Below are 19,435 nucleotides of genomic sequence, written 5' to 3'. Positions count from 1 at the left end.
AACTGGAGTACTGCGTGCGGTTCTGGAATCTGCATTATAGGAAGGATGTGACTGCACTGGAGAGGGTGCAGATGAGATTTACCAGGATGCTGCCTCGGATGGAGGGTCTGAGCTATGAGAAAAGATTGGATAGGCTGGGGTTGTTTTCTTTGGAGCAGTGAAGGGTTGAGAGGGGACCTGATAGAGGTGTATAGGATTATGAGGGGCATAGATAGGGCGGATAGGAAGGCACATGTTCTATTAGTAGAGGGATCAATAACCAGGGGGCATAGATTTAAAGTAAGAGGTAGAAGGCTGAGAGGGGTTTTGAGGAGAAATTTTTTCACCCAGAAGGTAGCAGGAGTCTGGAACTCACTGTCTGAAAGGATGGTTGAGTCAGAAACTCTCATAACATTTATGAAGTATTTGGATGTTCACTTTCGTTGCCATAGCCTCGGGGGCTATGGGCCAAGTGCTGGAAAATGGGATTAGTGTAATGAGAACTTTGCTGACCGGTGTGGACACGATGGGCCGAATGGCCTCCTTCTGTACTGTAAAAGCTTTGAGTCCCCTTCCAATATTGCTCTCCTATTGCTTTCACCAGAACTGGTGTAATAATGCCACCCCCCTAATACGATTTACATCAGACGAACAATAGTTCTCTCATTTCCGCAAACAAAATAACCTTGCTCTCCCTCTTTGCAAACAGGTTTGCACACCTCGGTACAATCACAGTGATATCAAGGCCAGTTTCACAGCCAGGCTATCAGATTACGGAAGTTATTGTGATTCGCCCAGAGGGGGAGGTGGGATCTGAAAAATAACCTGAACAATGATAGCAGAAACAATGACCAGTAACGCGGATTTGACTGCTGAGAAACAGGCGTGGCTTTTGAACGCTGTAAAATCGGGGAAACTCACGTTTGGCCAGGGCATCGACGAAATTAACAAAATCTTACTCAGAATGGACGTGTCGGCTGGAAACTCCGACTCCATGCCCCAGGTAAGAGCCCGAATGCCTTACAGCTCCGTATCTGGAACTCTTTTCTTGCTTGGACAGGAGAAAGACTGCAGAGCAGAACTTAGGCATTCCTGGTTAACGTTGCATTTGAGTAGTGGTGACAAGAGAAATCGGTTTCGATTTTTTTCAACGATTCTGATCCTGTACCACTCCCTATTTGTATAGCCACCAACTTCGCTTGGTTAACTTGATACTCCTTGGGAAAGTTTAACACACACCCTCGAACAATTGAAAGAACTAAAAACAAAAAGCTAAAAGCTACTGCGGATGCTGGAAATCCAAGACAAAAACAGAATTACCTGGAAAAACTCAGCAGGTCTGGCAGCATCGGTGGAGAAGAAATCAGTTAACGTTTCGAGTCTTCATGACCCTTCGGCAGAACTGAGTATAGTTAGGAGAAAGGTGAAAGAACTGATGTTTTAACACGAATAACTATGAGTGTATTTGCATTTATCAGCAGGCAGACAGCAGCAGTGAATTCTCGTGTTGTTTATCACGGTGCCGGTGAGATTTTATTCCTGTCATATTCTAAAGTGAACTAAGTTTTAATGGCAGTGTTTTTGAGGGATCGTGTCAGTGTATAAACTTCCATTTCTCAGATTATAGGTATCTCCCTCGCTGAGTGGAAAGAGAAGGATTTGGGCCTATCAGCTGTCTCCTATTAGTGCGGTTTGACATTGGCCACAACAAAAGTCAACTTTCATTATAAGGCTGGTCACAAACGCCAGAAACTCCACCAAAGCATTGTTCACCTAACCCACCCCTGTTGCTGTCAGCTAATTCTCTGTCCTTTGTGCGCACGATCACCATCTCAGCTTTGACATCATTGTGGTCTTTCCTAGTTGGACCCTATTCCTTCACCTCGCATGGTTACTGTTGTTTAGCCACTTGCATGTCTTGGTCATTGCCATCTTCTTACAATAACATGCCCTAATCCTGCAGCCTGGTCATATTCTTTTATTATCTTTTATTATTTTGGTGCTAGTCATTGCCCTATTGTTACTTGGATGTGGAGATCCAACAAACTTCCAGCTTCTGTACCTGTTGAAGTGTTGACTATACATGTACCTTGTACACATCTTTTCTTTCAAAGTGATTTCTATAATCCATCGAAACTATTTCAACAAGTGCAAATAACCTGCTGGAGAATGAGCTGCCAAGGAATATCAACTCATTCTTCAGCTCTTCACCAGGTCTAACACCTGTTTGGATATAGCTCATGGCAAAATTGACATTGTGTTTGTTTCCTGTTATGGACAGGAGTGGGAGGGGAGGGGGGGGGGTTAATTTAAACAGCCTTGATTTGTCCTCTCACCACATCTGTAAACAGAAATGTGTGTTTGATTTGCTTCTCCCTTTATAAGTGGGGGTGTATTTCCCAACACTTCAGTTTTGGTATGATCCAATTTTCCATTAATAACCTCACATCAGATTTGATATAGATTGAACTCAAAGGGCTAGTTTATTTGCACACGCTCAAATGCAGAAGGAGGTAGGAACGTTTCCTCCTTTGCACTCATACAGTAAAAGAACGATAGAGAAAAGAAAGGCTTACAGGGCAAAGATCACAGAGAAAAGAATTATTGTTTCACGTGAATCCAGAGTCCAGAATCAAAGTCCATTGAAGTATCCCTTCACAGAGGCCTGCAGGTTGAAACCTGATGCTGTATAATTCACTTTTCCAATAGAGTTAACTTCACACAAGGAGATAGGCACACAGAGATGAATCAGTCTGGTAGATGATGGTACAGAAGTTCCAGTAGAAACAATGTAGATGGGACCAGGTATTCAATCTGGGCAGAGCCGGTTTTCTCTGCTGTTGCTGTAGATGGTAAAATTGTAGGCTGAGTTTTCAGTACAGTAAGGCAATATAACTGGTTCCACCAGCTAGAGGATCATGTGACTTGGCTCCCACCTCTTCACAGTGTCCTTGACAAAGGGTGAGTGCAGGCTCCAGTTGGCCAAGCCTTTGTATAGTTCTCTTTGAATTTGGTCTCTTCAGCCCACAGGGGGTCTTTAGGGTCTCTTCAGAGATAACAAGGTGCAATTTACTGTGATACTGCCATGGTAGATCCCTTTGTTCAGGGTCACAGACACATAGCTTCAGCTATTTTAAGGTCTTTGTCCAGTTTTTATATTTTAGAAATTAGCCATGAGGAAATCTATATATATTTTATAAAAATACATAATATGAGGTTTCGATTTCCGTTTTCGATTTCCAGCATCCGCAGTTTTTTGCTTTTATCATAATATGAGGTCTTAGTCTCCTGACAGTCCTCGCAGCCTTGGAGACAAAAACAATTCTATTTCATTCTTTTTGTTATGTGGTCTTGTGAAGGAAGAATAGGAAGTATAAAAGTGAGCATTCATTCATTTAGGGGAGGCAATGGCGTAGTGATTTGTTGCTGGTTTAGTAATCCAGAGACCCAGGATACTCTGGGGCCTGGGTTCAAACACTGTCACAGCAGATGGCGGAATTTGAATTCAATAAAAATAATGCATGAAATCATTGTCAATTGTCGGTAAAAACCCATCTGGTTCACTAATGCTCTTTAGGGAAGGAAATCTGTCATCCTTATCTGGTCTGGCCTACATGTGACTCCAGACCCACAGCAATGTGGTTGACTCTTAAAATGCCCCCTGAAATGGCTTAGCAAGCCACTCAGTTGTAACAAACCACTACAAAGTCACAAAAAAGGAATGAAACTGGATGGACCAGCCGGCATTGACCTAAGCACTGGAAATGACAACGGCAATCACAGCCCTGTCAACCATGAAAAGTCTTCCTTACCAACATCTGGGCCAAGTGCCGAAATTGGGAGAGCTGTCTCACAGACTAGTCAAGCAACAGCCTGACATAGTCATCCTCACGCAATCATACCTTACAGATAATGTCCCAGACACCACCATCACCATCCCTGGGTATGTCCTGTCCCACCGGCAGGACAGACCCAGCAGAGGTGGCAGCACAGTGGTATACGGTTGGGAGGGAGTTGCCCTGGGAGTCATCAACATCGACTCTGGACCCTATTAAGTCTCATGGCATCAGGTCAAACATGGGCAAGGAAACCTCCTGCTGATTACCACGTACCACCCTCCCTCAGCTGATGAATCAGTGCTTCTCCATGTTGAATACCACTTGGAGGAAGCACTGATGGTGGCAAGAATGTAGAATGTACTCTGGGTGGGGGACCTCAATGTCCATCATCAAGAGTGGCTCGGTAGTACCACTACTGACTGAGCTGGTCGAGTCCTAAATGACATAGCTGCTAGGCTGGGTCTGTGGCAGGTGGTGAGGGAACCAACAAGAGGGAAAAATATACTTGAACTCATCCTCACAAACCTGCCTGCCGCAGATGCATCTGTACCTGACAGTATCGATAGGAGTGACCGCACAGTTGTTGTGGAGATGAATTCCCACCTTTACATTGAGGATACACTCCATTGTGTTGTGTGGCACTACCACCATGCTAAATGGGGTAGATTTCGAACAAATCTAGCAACTCAAAACTGGGGATCCACGAGGCACTGTGGGCCATCAGCACATCAGAACTGTACTCGAACACAAGCTGTAACCGCATGGCCTGGCATATCTCCCACTCTACCATTACTATCAAGCCAGGAGATCAACCCTGGTTCAATGAAGAGTGCAGGAGAGCATGCCAGGAGAAACACCAGGCATACCTAAAAATGATGTGTCAACCTGGTGAAGCTATAACACAAGACTACATGCATGCCAAACAGCATAAGCAGCAAGTGATAGACAGGGCTAGGCAATCCCATAACCAACATATCAGATCTAAGCTCTGCAGTTCTGCCACATCCAGTCATGTGAATGGTGGTGAACAATTAAACAACTCACTAGAGGAGGAGGATCTACAAATATCCCCATCCTCAATGATGGAGGAGCCCAACACATCAGTGCAAAAGATAAGGCATTTGCTACTATCTTCCACCAGAAGTGCTGAGTGGATGATCCATCTCGACCTCCTCCGGAGGTCCCCAGCGTCACAGATGTCAGTCTTCAGCCAATCCGATTCACTCCACATGATATCAAGAAATGGCTGAATGTGCTGGATACTGCAAAGGCTATGGGCCCTGACAACATTCCGACAATAGTACTGAAGACTTGTGCTCCAGAACTTGCCGCGCCCCTAGCCAAGATGTTCCAGTACAGCTACAACACTGGCACCTATCCAGCTATGTGGAAAATTGCCCAAGTATGTCCTGTACACAAAAAGCAGGACAAATCCAACCTGGTCAATTACTGCCCCATCAGTCTACTCACAATTATCAGTAAAGTAATGGATCAACAGTGCTATCAAGCGGCACTTGCTTAGCAATACCCTGCTCACTGACACCCAGTTTGGGTTCCGCCAGGGCCACTCAGCTCCTGATCTCATTACAGCCTTTGTTCAAACATGGACAAAAAAGCTGAACTCCCAAGGTGAGGTGAGAGTGACTGCCCTTGACATCAAGGCAGCTTTTAACTGAGCGTGGCATCAAAGAGCCCTAGCAAAACTGGAGTCAATAGGAATCAGGGGGAAAACAGGGGGGAAAAGCTGGTTGGAGTAATATCTATCACAAAGGAAGATGGTTGTGGTTGTTGGAGGTCAGTCATCTCAGCTCCATGACATCACTGCAGGAGTTTCTTAGGGTAGTGTCCTCGGCCCAACCATCTTCAGCTGCTTCATCAATGATCTTCCTGCCATTAATAAGGTCTGAAATGGGGATATTCCCTGATGATTGCACAATATTCAGCACTATTTGCAACTCCTCATGTACCGAAGCAGTCCGTGTCCAAATGCAGCAAGACCTGGACGATATCCAGGCTTGAACTGACAAGTAGCAAATAACATTCGTGCCACATAAGTGCCAATCAATGACCATCTCCATCAAGAGAGAATCCAACCATCACCCCTTAACGTTCAATGGCATTACCATCACTGAATCCCCCACTATCAATATCCTGGGGGTTATTGACCATTGACCAGAAACTGAACTGGACTAGCCATATAGATACTGTGGCTACAAGAGCAGGTCAGAGGCTAGGAATTTGCGACGAGTAACTCACCTCCTGACTCCCCAGTGGCTGTCCACTATCTACAAGGCACAAGTCAGGAGTGTGATGGAGTACTGTCCATTTGCCTGGATGAGTGCAGCTCCCACAACACTCAAGAAGCTTGACACCGTCCAGGACAAAGCAGCCTGCTTGATTGGCAACAGATCCACAAACATTCACTCCCTCTGCCCCCCGTTTCATTTTATTCTTCGTCTCATCCGACGCCTCAACAAGAAACTTTTTCTCTCAAGTGCTAAGGAACGCAAGCTCCAACAACTCATCGACACCAACACCCATCTAGGACCCTCCACCCCTGCCTGTCCCTCCGTCCCCACCCCATCTTCCAATCCCAGCCCCGGCCATGTATTCACTATACCCCCTGACCTTCCCCTCTCTGAAGCTGAACATTCAGTGCTCAGCAAACGACTTAGTTTCATACCCTTACGCCCTCATCTCAATGAATTTTGGGCTCGGCACGATGCTGAACTCTTCTTCCGCCGCCTTCGTCTCCGTGCTCACTTCTTTGGGCAGGAGTCCTCTCCCCGTTCAACGGATCCTTTTACCCACCTCCAATATTCTCCCTCCACCTGGACCCCTCCCTCTGGATTCTTACCTTCTCTTGATCTTTTCATTGAGACCTGTCGGCGTGACATTAGTCGTCTCAATTTCTCTGCTCTTCTCACCCATTCTAACCTGTCTCTCTCTGAACTTACTGCACTCCGCTCTCTCAGGTCCAACCTTAACATTGTTATCAAACCCGCTGACAAGGGTGGTGCTGTTGTTGTCTTGCGCACTGACCTCTACCTCGCAGAGGCTGAGCGTCAACTCGCAGACACTTCCTCCAACCTCTCCCTGGACCATGACCCCACCACTGAACATCAAGCCACTGTTTCCAGGACTGTCACTGACCTCATCTCCTCTGGAGATCTTCCTCCCACAGCTTCCAACCTGATAGTCGCCCAACCTCGGACGGCCCGCTTCTACCTCCTACCCAAAATCCACAAACAGGACTGTCCTGGCAGACCGGTTGTGTCAGCCTGTTCCTGCCCCACGGAACTCATTTCTCACTATCTTGACTCCCTTCTCTCTCCCCTTGTCCAGTCCCTTCCCACCTACATCCGTGATTCCTCTGACACCTTACGTCACATCAACAATTTCCAGTTCCCTGGCCCCAACCGCCTCCTCTTCACCATGGACGTCCAATCCCTCTACACCTCCATCCCCCACCAGGATGGTCTGAGGGCTCTCAGCTTCTTCCTCGAACAGAGGCCCGAACAATCCCCATCCACTACTACTCTCCTCCGTCTGGCTGAACTTGGTCTCACACTGAACAATTTCTCCTTTAACTCCTCTCACTTCCTCCAAATAAAAGGTGTGGCTATGGGTACCCGCATGGGCCCCAGCTATGCCTGTCTCTTTATGGGGTATGTGGAACATTCCTTGTTCCAGTCCTACTCCGGCCCCCTCCCACAACTCTTTCTCCGGTACATCGATGATTACTTCGGTGCTGCTTTATGCTCTCGTTGGGACCTGGAAAAATTTATTAATTTTGCTTCCAATCTCCACCCCTCCATCATTTTCACATGGTCCATCTCTGACACTTCCCTTCCCTTCCTTGACCTCTCTGTCTCAATTTCTGGTGATAGACTGTCCACCAATATCCATTACAAGCTTACAGACTCCCACAGCTACCTCGACTACAGCTCCTCACACCCCGCTTCCTGTAAGGACTCCATCCCATTCTCTCAGTTCCTTCGCCTCTGTCGCATCTGTTCTGATGATGCTACCTTCAAAAGCAGTTCCTCTGACATGTCCTACTTCTTCCTTAACCGAGGTTTTCCACCCATGGTAGTTGACAGGGCCCTCAACCGTGTCCGGCCCATCTCCCGCGCATCTGCCCTCACGCCTTCTCCTCCCTCCCAGAAACATGATAGGGTCCTGCTTGTCCTCACTTATCACCCCACCAGCCTCCGCATTCAAAGGATCATCCTCCGCCATTTCCGCCAACTCCAGCATGATGCCACCACCAAACACATCTTCCCTTCACCCCCCGGCAGCATTCCGTAGGGATCGTTCCCTCCGTGACACCCTGGTCCACTCCTCCATCACCCCCTACTCCTCAACCCCCACCTACGGCACCTCCTCATGCAAACGCAAAATATGCAACACCTGCCCCTTCACTTCCTCTCTCCGCACCGTCCAAGGGCCAAAACACTCCTTTCAAATGAAGCAGCATTTCGCTTGCATTTCCCCCAACTTAGTCTACTGCATTCGTTGCTCCCAATGTGGTTTCCTCTACATTGGAGAGATCAAACGCAGACTGGGCGACTGCTTTGCAGAACACCTTCGGTCTGTCCGCAAGAATGACCCAGACCTCCCTATTGCTTGCCGTTTTAACACTCCACCCTGCTCTCTTGCCCACATGTCTGTCCTTGGCTTGCTGCATTGTTCCAGTGAAGCTCAATGCAAACTGGAGGAACAGCACCTCATCTTCCGACTAGGCACTTTACAGCCTTCCGGACTGAATATTGAGTTCAACAACGTTAGATCCTGAACTCCCTCCTCCATCCCCACCCCCTTTCCGTTTCTTCCCCCTCCCTTTTGTTTTTTCCAATAATTTATATAGATGTTTCTTTTCCCACCTATTTCCATTATTTTTAAATGTATTCCACCCATGGTTTATTTCACCCCACCCCCATTAGGGCTATCTGTAGTGCTACATTGCTCGTCCTGCTCTCCAGTCTTAATTAGCACATTCTTTTAGGTAATATCACCACCTTCAACACCTCTTTGTTCTTTTGTCTGTGACATCTTTTGGTTATCTCCTCCGATCACTGCTTGCTTGTCCCAACAAACCCCCCCCACCCTCTTTCCCACCCCCCCCTTCCCCGTAAACCAGCTTATATTTCACCCCTTTCCTATTTCTACTTAGTTCTGTTGAAGGGTCATGAGGACTCAAAACGTCAACTTTGTTATTCTCCGCCGATGCTGCCAGACCTGCTGAGTTTTTCCAGGTATTTCTGTTTTTGTTTTTTATTCACTTCCTCCACCACTGACGCACAGTAGCAGCAGTGTGTACTATCAACATGACGCACTGCAGGAATTCACCAAGGCTCCTTTGACAGCACCTTCCAAACCCATGACCACTACCACCTAGAAGGACAAAGACAGCAGATAGATGTGAAAATCACCGCTTGGAAGTTCCCCTCCTGGCCACTCACCATCCTGACTTGCAAATATATCGCCGTTCCTTCACTGTCGCTGGGTCAAAACCCTGGAACTCTCTTCCTAACGGCATTGTGTGTGTACCTACACCATATGGACTGAAGCAGTTCAAGGAGGCAGCTTACCACCACCTTCTCAAGGGCAACTAGGGATGAGCAATAAATGCTGGCCTAGCCAGCAATGTCCACATCCCATGAATGAATAAAAGAAGAAATTGACACTGGCACATCAGACCTCCAGCCAGCAGGGGCAATGGCAGCCCCCTGCTGCACTTTCCTTTTCGGAGGTTTAAATCCGGATTAATACACCAGCAAGGACATTGCCCTGACTTGGGATGTGGAATATTTAGGTGACATGGGAAGATTCAAACCTGTCTTTATGGGCAGTCTTTTTGGGGTTGGAGTTCTGAAATTTTCTCTGTTGGGGATTGGGCATAAGCAAAACCATTGGTTTCAGAACTCTGCCTGCCCAACTCCTGATTAAGTGTTCTTTAAAGGGCCTGGGGTTTTTACAGGGTGGTTGGCTTTCGGAGGCTGAGTGACATTCAGGTTGCTCTAGGCTATTTGCAGGGGAATGCTGGAAATGTCCTTTGATCATAGTGCTGAGCTGCTGTTGTCCAGCTTAGCTCCTCCCTCTCCACCTTGCTAACCTGAGGGTTTGGCTGTTCAAACCCAGGGACTGTGGTTAGGCTGATTGTCAAGAGATTGGGGTGCTTTAATAGGACTTTGGCCTTTTTAGGGGATTCAGGTTCAGTGTCCAGCTTGGGCGCTAACACAGCTGGGGTGCTCCAACTTCTGTTGCTAGGTGCTTTGGGCTGACACATCAAAAGCGGGCAGTCTGCTCCTGAACTTGGGCCAGCCTTTCTGGACCCGGATGATAAGAAGATGGCCTTCTGTAAGGTACCTCTCCCACATCCATACCAGGTAGGGCTACTGTGCTGTAGACTGGTGGGTTGTTTCTGGATCATTTTAAATGCAGGGGGTAACCCTGTCAGGTTACCTCGCGATTCTGCATTAAGGTGGGTGGGTGAGGGATCCAATCTGGCTGGGGTCCCTCAGTTGGTCAGTTGAGTAGTAGGCTCCGTGTCTTTTGGAACACTACTGCCCTTTGGGGGATGGTCAGCTCTCATTGTACCTCCTGGTGGCTGTTCAACAGCATCAGCCTCACTTTCTGGTCCCCATTTAAATTTGCCATAAAGCTATCAGCTAAATCAATCATAGGTTTCCTAACTGGGGCCTTTGGATTTGGAGGGGTACTCTCCTAATTTTTTTCATGTTCCCTGGAACGCATCTGCCCTCATGTGGAGGTGCAGTTCCGGCTTAACTCCCTTGTTGCTTGTCAACCAGGGGAGGCATCTTGTTTGCTATCTGCCCATCAGTTTGGAGACTCCCTTATTCCGTTTTTAATGTTGGAAAGCCAGTTTCTGCCAGCCATACTTCAGGCAACTCCTTAAACGTTTTCTTTCCTGGTTTAAAAGCTTGCCTTCCTTCAGGTTTTTCGACTATGTGGGGCATCTCCCTCACTATGCCTTTCCCTGTTCTGGGACTTCTCTGGACCCTGTTTAATTTGGGGATATCCTGTGAGTCTATTTTAAATTCTGCTGGTCCTTCCTGGGCTTTGTTGAACTTTAATGGCCTGGCTTCAGTCTTGCTACCTTCGAGCAGCCCTCGCTCAAGGTTTATGGGTGATATTTCACCTTTTTGGGTCTCTGGATTCTGGACCTTCCTCAGCTTTCTGCTCTCCTGCAGATTTCTGCTGGCTAATGTTGGCCTCTTTCTCGCTGGCTAACACCTTGCCGCCAGCCAAATTGTTTCCAAGGAGGAAAGGGACAATTCCTACTGTGACAGGGCCTGAAACAAAGTCACACTCTAGATGGACCCTATGGATGGGTGCAAACACAGATGCTCCTTCCATTCCACTAATCAGGGCTTTTGCCTTCAGGGAGGACTCAGGGGGATAGGTTTAAGTTTCCTCCCAACATTAAGGACTGAATGGCCCCATGTCCCGCAGCAGTACCGCGGACCTGCTCACACCCTGGGACAGGTAGGGCGAAACTGGTGCTGAAAGGACAAAACTCTGGAAGCCCTCTGGGAGTTTGTCCGGCTCAGACACACATAGTGCCATGCCCTCCAAGGGGTAAGTTTTTGTAGCTAGAGTTTCTGCCTGCTCTGCTGCAATGTGCATTGGGGCGTCCTTTGGGGGACTACTAAGATGGAGCCCTATTAGACCAAGTCACTTCTCTCAATCTCCAGCACTCAGGCCTGGAGTGGCCTATTTCTTTGCAGTGAGAACACACTGGTTTCTGGGGATTGTCCTTTCGGGCTGCAGGTGGGCTTCTTGCACCCTACTTTGTGTTTTCTGGGTGGGGCTCCTTTCCTATCTAGGTCACCCTGCTTACCTTCCCAACGTTCATGGGAATGGTTTGGAAAGGGTCTACCTGAGTTTCCAGGCCTATGGGTGAGATTGTAACTGTGATGGCTGTATCCCGAGCTGTGAGGATTCGCTGCTCTTCTAAGTGCATCCGCAGGCTGCAGGGGAAGGAATTTTTAAATTCCCCCAGCAATACCAGCTCATACAACCTCTCATAGATGTGTACCTTTACCCATCGGTCGAACGTGATTTGTTTCAGTTGTTCTAACTCAATGTAGGTTTGTGTCGGTATCTTACGAGTGTTCTGGAATTGCTGGCGATATGCCTCCAGGACTAACTCGTAAGCACTTAGGATGGCAGCCTCAGTCTGCTCATAATTCGTGGACACATCAGGGATCAGCATGGAGTAGACCTCTTGGCTCTCCCTGACAGCTGCTCTTGAATTAAAAATGTCCAAATATCCAATGGCCATTTTAGCTGTCCTGCTACTTTTTCAAAAGTGGAAAAAATGACTTCATGTCACTCTCTTCAAATTTGGGCATGAATCTAGCATGCTTGAGGACCTCAGAGAGTGGTTCTGGGTTAGAGATGTAAGGAGTGCTACTGGGTAGGAAGAGATTTTCCCTTGCAGCTTCCAGCTGTCTGGTCTCTCTCTCCCTTTGAGCTGCTAGCTCCATTTCCAATTTTCAGAGCTGGAATTCTCTTTCCCTTTCATGTTCCCTCTTCCGAGCCTCTCTTTCTCTCTCTTGTTTCCTTTCCTTAAATTCTAGCTGTACTCTGAGCTTTTCCAGCTTGAATTTGGTTAGGGGAAGGGTTTTGGAGTCATGATTGAGCTCTACATCCAACTGCTCTATCGGTAACGTGAGATCCAAATGTTCCACCAACAACTGGATCAGTTCATTTCTCTTCGCTTTGCTGTGCAATTTTAACAATACCTCACTAGCTACAGCTCTCAGTTGCTCTGTGCTAAGAGCCGCCAGAGATTCACCATTCAAATTCTCTTGTTTGACCCACATCTGAGCATCAAAAGCTGCCATTTTCTTAGTGTTAGGGAAAAGGAATTTGCTGTGGTAAGTTACTTGTGTATTAAAAGCTACCAAATTTTCCTCTTAGTTTCCAACTGTCTCTCATATATCAGATTTGGCCTATATCTACTTGGACCCTGGTCAAATTCAAATTGGTTATCCTGGATTTGAGCTCTTAATTTCTGTCATGGGCAGGAGGGGTTTAATTTAAACGGCCCTGATTTCTCCTCTCACCACCTGTCCGTAAACAGAAAGGTGTTTTGATTTGTTTTCCCATTTATAAGTGGTGGAGTATTTCCTAACGCCTCAGCTTTGGTGTGAACCAATTTTCTATTAATATCTCCACAGAAACATGAGATAGGATGAACTCAAAGGGTTAGTTTATTTGCACACACTCAAATGCAGGAGGAGGTTAGCAACGTTGCCTCCTTTGCACTCATACAGCTTAAGAGGGATAGAGAAAAGAAAGACTAACCGGGCAAAGGCCACAGAGAAAATAATTATTGATTCCTGAGAGCCCAGAGTCCAGAACCAAAGTCCCATGAGGTATCCCTTCACAGAGGTCCTCAGGTTGAAACCCAATGCTGTATAATTCACTTTTCCAGTAGAGTTGACTTCACACAAGGCACACAGGGATGAATCATTCTTGTAGGTGATGATATAGAAGTTCCAGTAGAAACAGTGTAGATGGGGCCAAGTATTCAATCTCAGCAGAGCCCTTTGCTGCTGCTTGTAGATGGTAAAATGGTAGACTGAGTTTTCAGTACAACAAAGCAATATAACGGTCCCATCAGCTAGAGGATCATGTCACATGACTCTCACCTCTTCACAGTCTTTGATAAAGGGTGTGTATCCCTTTGTCTGGGTTCCCGAGATGGTTAAATGTTCTAATCATTAAGACTTGAAAGGAAGGTTGTGGGGTCCTTTGTCCTAGTAGGCGAATAGGCTCCGGTTGGCCAGGCCTTTGTATAGTTCTCTTTGAATTTGGCCTCTGCAGCCCAAAAGGGTTGTTAGAGTCTCTTCAGAGATGACAAGGTGCAAGTTTCTGTGATACTGCCATGGTAGATCCTTTTGTTCAGGGTTATAGACAGACATAGGTTTAATCATTTTAAGGTCTTTGTCCAGTTTTTATAATTTTAGAAATTAGCCATGAGGAAATCTATATATATTTTATAAAAATATATAGTGTGAGGATATCATGAACAGTTTTTCAATTTTTGCACCTCTGTAAGTGTAATGACTGTGCTTCTTAAGATGTACAGTTGGAGATGTGTTGGTGGTTGTGTGAATAGTTGAATATACCAGATTAAGTGGATATAGCTTCATCAAAATCTGGTGCACAACCATTGACTGGAAATGCATTTTTAAAATATTTTCATGGATGTGAGCATCACTGGCAAGGCCTACCTTTGTTGTTCATCCCTAATTGCCCTTGAGAAGGTGGTGGTAAACGTGTCATGGGATTAGCTTGAATGGGAATGGTGCACTTATGTCAAATTATATGCTAAGCAGTGCATAGAGATCAGTGATTATTGATAAGTGTAGTGTTTGTAGGTATCACCTTTCCTACTGCCTTTAGAGGTGATGTGATTGTACTGACGAATCAGCCCTAAGCGCGGGTAATCTTGGACCTGGTTCAAACATGTAGCTTCTACAGGAGCTCTGTAAATAAAGTTATCTGTTTCAATTAAGAAACCTGTCCGGTACATCAAATTTATTACAATAAGCTTAACTAGATGGGGACTAGTAACTTACAGTTTAACTGATTATACTTTTGGAGAATTGTGCTGTCAGGGAAGACATTTAGATTACCTGATATAAATCCTGAAAATCATGGAATTTGTGCTTTTATGCTGTGACAAAGGACTATCCCAACATAAGTCAATCAACTATATGTAAAATACATGACAAGTGTATGGTTTAAAAAAATTGCAGAGACAATGTAATTGAATTTATATATAAAAAGAATAATAAGTCAGAAGGACATGTTTTTGTATGAACTCAATACACTTGTGTTGCAATTTGCAGTCTGGTCGCTTTTTACGTACGATGACAAAGACTTCATCATGTTAGGAATTTATATCTGACATCTCCAAGAGTGGAAATAAATTGGAGCTGCACTCAGCAAGTGTCTTGCTCATGGAGTTAACAGCTGATTAGGATCTGAGATAGTTCCAAGGACATGAGAGAGGTTGTATGGTGCCAGTGATTATAAAGGACAAGAAGGCAGAATTGGGAAAAGGCAGACCCAGTCACTTGATTTTGTCAAGCTGCAGGAGGGATCATTAAATTGCACTCCATGATCACCTAGACCGAGTTATTAGAGTTATTAGAAACTCTTTGAATGAATGGTTCTGGATAAAAAGATTGTGTTACCAAACTTGTTCAATTTCTTGAGGAAATTACTAAATTGGGGAATGTAGATCATGCCATTGATGTCATTATATTGGATTTTCAATAAGTTCTTCACAAGGTGACACATTACTTAATAAAATTGAGACCTGTGCGATTGTTAGGCAGATCTTGGGATGGATAAAGTGTTAATTGCAGTCATAAGCAGCAGGTTGTTATTATTGGTGAAAATGGTTTTGTCTGAGGACTAGTTGCTGGTGGAATTGATCCCTTAAACCAGTGTGACAAAAATGGTGCCATGCTATGCCAAGTGTTTCAGGTATTAAGAGAAGAGATATTTTCCGATGAATAGCCAAGGCATATGCAGGTCCTGTCTTCATGTTACTGTGATGACTCTATGGAGCAGACTGGTTTCGTCGAGAAACAATTAAACTTTAGTGCTTGTACGCGTGACCAGATCTCTCATTGGATGAGCCCCACCCCGTGGATTGCCCATGCTAAGAGCTCACTGGACGAAGCCCCTGAAATACATCACATAACCTGTGATTGACTGGAGGGAGTGACTATACATCCAGTTTCCACATTTCCTCCCCCTTTAGTTTCTTACAATTACTCTTTACAGAAAAACATTTAAACAATCCAACCAACATGTACACAATTTCAGGTGATTATAAATCAAGTCTCAGGTATTCTGCTTATATGGCTAAAGCGGTGTAGCTCTACCACTGGAGGTTCCTGAAGAGAATCGACAGGATCTGGAGTTGCACTATGAGACACATAGACAGTTCAGGATTTAGCAACTCTTCTGAAACATCTGGAATGTCCATTCTAGGTTGATCACACACCTCAGAAACTGACAGTTCAACGTTAATCACAGGTTGATCAGTTAATTGTTAGAATGTCTCTCTGGTATGAATGTGATCTATGTGCTTACAGACAATTCTATCTCCCACTTGTACTTGGAAAGTTAATGGACCAGCTCTGAAACAATGGCTCCTGGAGCTCAGCAGGGTCCACTGCCGAAATTTTGCACGTATATCATGTAACCCTACACTGTGCGAGCCTGTGTATGTCATGGTTAAGTTTCTAATTACTCTGGTTCCGCGCTATCTTCTCCTCTAAATTTGGAAACACCAAGAATAAACATGTGTGCAGATGACATTTCATTAATAACTCCGAAGGTGTTGAACCCGTAGTCGAGTAGCGTTGTACGATAACTGAAGAGAAACTGAGAAAGTCGAGATTCCAGAGTGCCTTCCGATAATTCTTTCATACCAGACTTAAAAGTTTGAATTGTTCTTTCGGCTAGACCATTCGATGAGGGATGCCAAGGGGCTGTTTTAATATGTCGGACTTGATTCAGGATCATATATTTCTGAAACTCAGTGCTGTGTACCATTATCAGAAACGACAATTTCAGGTAGGCCATGTTTGCTGAAACAGTGACGTAGCTTCTCAATAGTTGCTTTCGACATTGGCAGTTTGACTTCATACACATCCATCCATTTTGAATGTGCATCTACAGTTAACGAGAACATGGTACCTAAAAATGGTCCTACATAATTGATATGTGGTTGAATCCAGGGTTGACCAGGCCATTGTCACGGACGCAGGGGAGCTGAAATAGACAATTTCTGTTGTTGCTGACAGTGGAGACAGTGCTCGACCATACTTTCAATGTCACTGTCAATGCCTGGCCACCAGACTTGGCTTCGTGCAAACATTTTCATCTTTGATATGCGTGGATGCACTCTGTGGAGCTCTGTCAAGAGTGGTCCTCTTCCTTGTAATGGGGCGACAACTCTTGAACCCTACAACACAATTCGTCTTGACAGCTTAATTCTGTGTTTCTGACGTGGAATGATCTCAATCCTTCAGAAACAGGCAAGTTTGGCCATCCTTGCAAAACAAAGTTTCTGACTTTTGACAACATTGGATCTCTCTTCATCCAATTTCTAATTTGTTTTGCACACACAGGCAAAGAATCTAAGAAATTCAGTAATAGCACTAATTCTTGTGGAATGGGTGTATTTGCAATACTGTCTGGTAATGGGAGATGACTGAGCGCATCTGCATTTGCAATGCATAGGCCAGGATGGTACATAAAAGTATACTCATACACAGACAATGTCAGAGCCCATCGTTGTATTCTTGCTGATGCTATTGGTGGAATGGCCTTCTCCTTGCTGAATAATCCCATTAATGGTTTATGGTCTGACACAATGGTAAAATATCATCCATGTAGGTACTGGTGAAACTTTTTTTTACACCAAATATAATCCTTCCTTTTCTAATTGAGAATGGCCCTTCTTGGCTTGGGAAAAAGTTCTCGAGGTATGGCCATTGGGCTTTTCTGATCCAATTTCCATTTTATGTGATAACACGGCTCCTACGCCATAAGTAGAGGCATCACATGTTAATACCAACTCTTCCAATGGGTCATAGTGTAGTAATAAACATGAATAATGCAGCAATTTCTTTGCTTTCACAAGGTTTCTCCCTGTTGTGAACCCCATGACCAACGATGATTTTTTTTTAGCAGTGAGTGTAATGGTGTCAAAACAGTCGGCAGGTTGGGTAAGAAGCAGCTATAACAGTTCATCATATTCAGGAAAGACTTGAGCTCTGTTACATTGGATGGTGATGGTGCATCTTTTATTGCCTGAACTTTATCTTCTACCGGATGCAAGCCCCTGGTATCCACTCTGTGACCTAGATAAGCGAATTTTGGTGTTTGAAATGTGCATTTTTCCCTCTTTAACCAAACGCCCGCTTCCATGAACCTTCCTAGCACCTCCTCCAGTTTGGCCAAGTGTTCGGTCTCAGTTGACCCTGTGTTGAGAACATCATCCAAATATAGTACCACTCATGGGAGACCTTGCAAAAGACTCTCCATTGTTTTCTGGAAAATAGCGCATGCTGACGAGGCTCAAGAGGGTAGATGAGTGTATTGCTAGAGACCCTTGCGTGTATTCATGGTCATGTATTCTTTCGACATACTACCCAGTTCTAATTGTTGGTAGACATGGCTCATATCCAATTTTGTATAGGACTTGCCTCCAGCCAGCTTGGCATATAAGTTGTCTATCCTTGGAATGGGGTACTTGTCTAGTTTTGCTGCCTTATTTACGGTCAATTTATAGTCCCCACAAATGCACATGATTTGGTCAGGCTTAACCACTGGAACAATAGGTGTAGCCCACTCCGAGGATTGGACAGGTTAAATGATGCCCAGCTTTTCTAACCAGCACAATTCTGCATCTGCCTTCTCCTTCAACGCATAAGGCACAGGCCTGGCCTTAAAGAAACATGGTGTCACCTGAGGATCAACATGTATCTTGGCATGCACGCCTTTTAACTTCCCTAATACATCCCAAAAAAACCATGTTGTATTTCCTTAGAAGCTTTGGGTTTCCATCTGATTTTAGGTGAAACATCTCAGACCAGTCGAGTTTGATCTCCTGTAGCCAATCTTGACCTAAAAGATTGGGTCCCTCTCCTTTCACGATTACAGGCAGTTGGGCTGTCTGTTGCTTGTAAGTGACTGGGACAGTGGCGATGTCCTTTACTTGAATAGATTCTCCCACGTAAGTTCTTAATTTAACAGTTGTCTGCTCCAAGTTTATTGGCTGTTTTCCTTTATTAAGGTACCTGAAAGTGTGCTGTCCTACCACCATAGTTGAGGCCCTAGTATCCACTTCTATTGTTAGAGGTTTCCCATTCACTGGTACTGTCACCATAATAGGCTCAGTCTTCAAAGCAGTTACATTATACAAAGAGTAAACGTCAGGGGCAGCAGCTTCAGTCTTTGCTGTTCCCGTTACTTCTATCATGTTTGTTTGCAGTTTTGCAGGCTGCTTCAATTTGTCTGGCATTGCCTAACCACATGACCCTTCTTATAGAAACGTAGAAACATAGAAAATAGGAGCAGGAGTAGGCCATTCGGCCCTTCGAGCCTGCTCAGCCATTCATCATGATCATGGCTGATCATCCAACTCAATAGCCTGCTCCCACTTTCTCCCCATATCCTTTGACCCCTTTTGCCCCAAGAGCTATATCCAACTCCTTCTTGAAAACATACAATGTTTTGGCCTCAACTACTTTCTGTGGTAGCGAATTCCACAGGCTCACCACTCTCTGGGTGAAGAAATTTCTCCTCATCTCAGTCCTAAATGGTCTACCCCGTATCCTCAGACTGTGACCCCTGGTTCTGGACTCCCCCACCATCAGGAACATTGGAACATCATATGACAGTAACGGCATTTTGCCTCCTTGAATTTACAGGTATCTGCTCCGTGGCCGCCTCCACATCTATAGCAATTTTCTCTTGCAACCGATGATGAAGTGTTTCTGTTAGGCCTTTTAATGTTTGTCACAGTGGACATTGAATCGTGTTTTAGT

At 45.3% G+C, this 19,435-nt stretch overlaps 1 protein-coding gene across 1 annotated transcript in view; it reads left to right on the top strand.

Moving 5' to 3' along the window:
• Positions 1–786: 786 nt before the first annotated feature.
• LOC144688604 (uncharacterized) overlaps positions 787–19,435 on the top strand; it is a 144,183-nt gene continuing 125,534 nt past the window's right edge. The window contains exon 1 of the mRNA XM_078555373.1: positions 787–982. Within this exon, the coding sequence (XP_078411499.1) occupies positions 812–982 (171 nt within the window). The 5' untranslated portion in view covers positions 787–811. The remainder of the gene's footprint in view (positions 983–19,435) is intronic.

The sequence above is a fragment of the Cetorhinus maximus genome, chromosome 13 (assembly GCF_964194155.1).
Source record: "Cetorhinus maximus chromosome 13, sCetMax3.hap1.1, whole genome shotgun sequence".
Taxonomy (NCBI): domain Eukaryota; kingdom Metazoa; phylum Chordata; class Chondrichthyes; order Lamniformes; family Cetorhinidae; genus Cetorhinus; species Cetorhinus maximus.
Note: the sequence above shows the minus strand (reverse complement) of the source record. Positions and strands in the feature narration are given on the sequence as shown.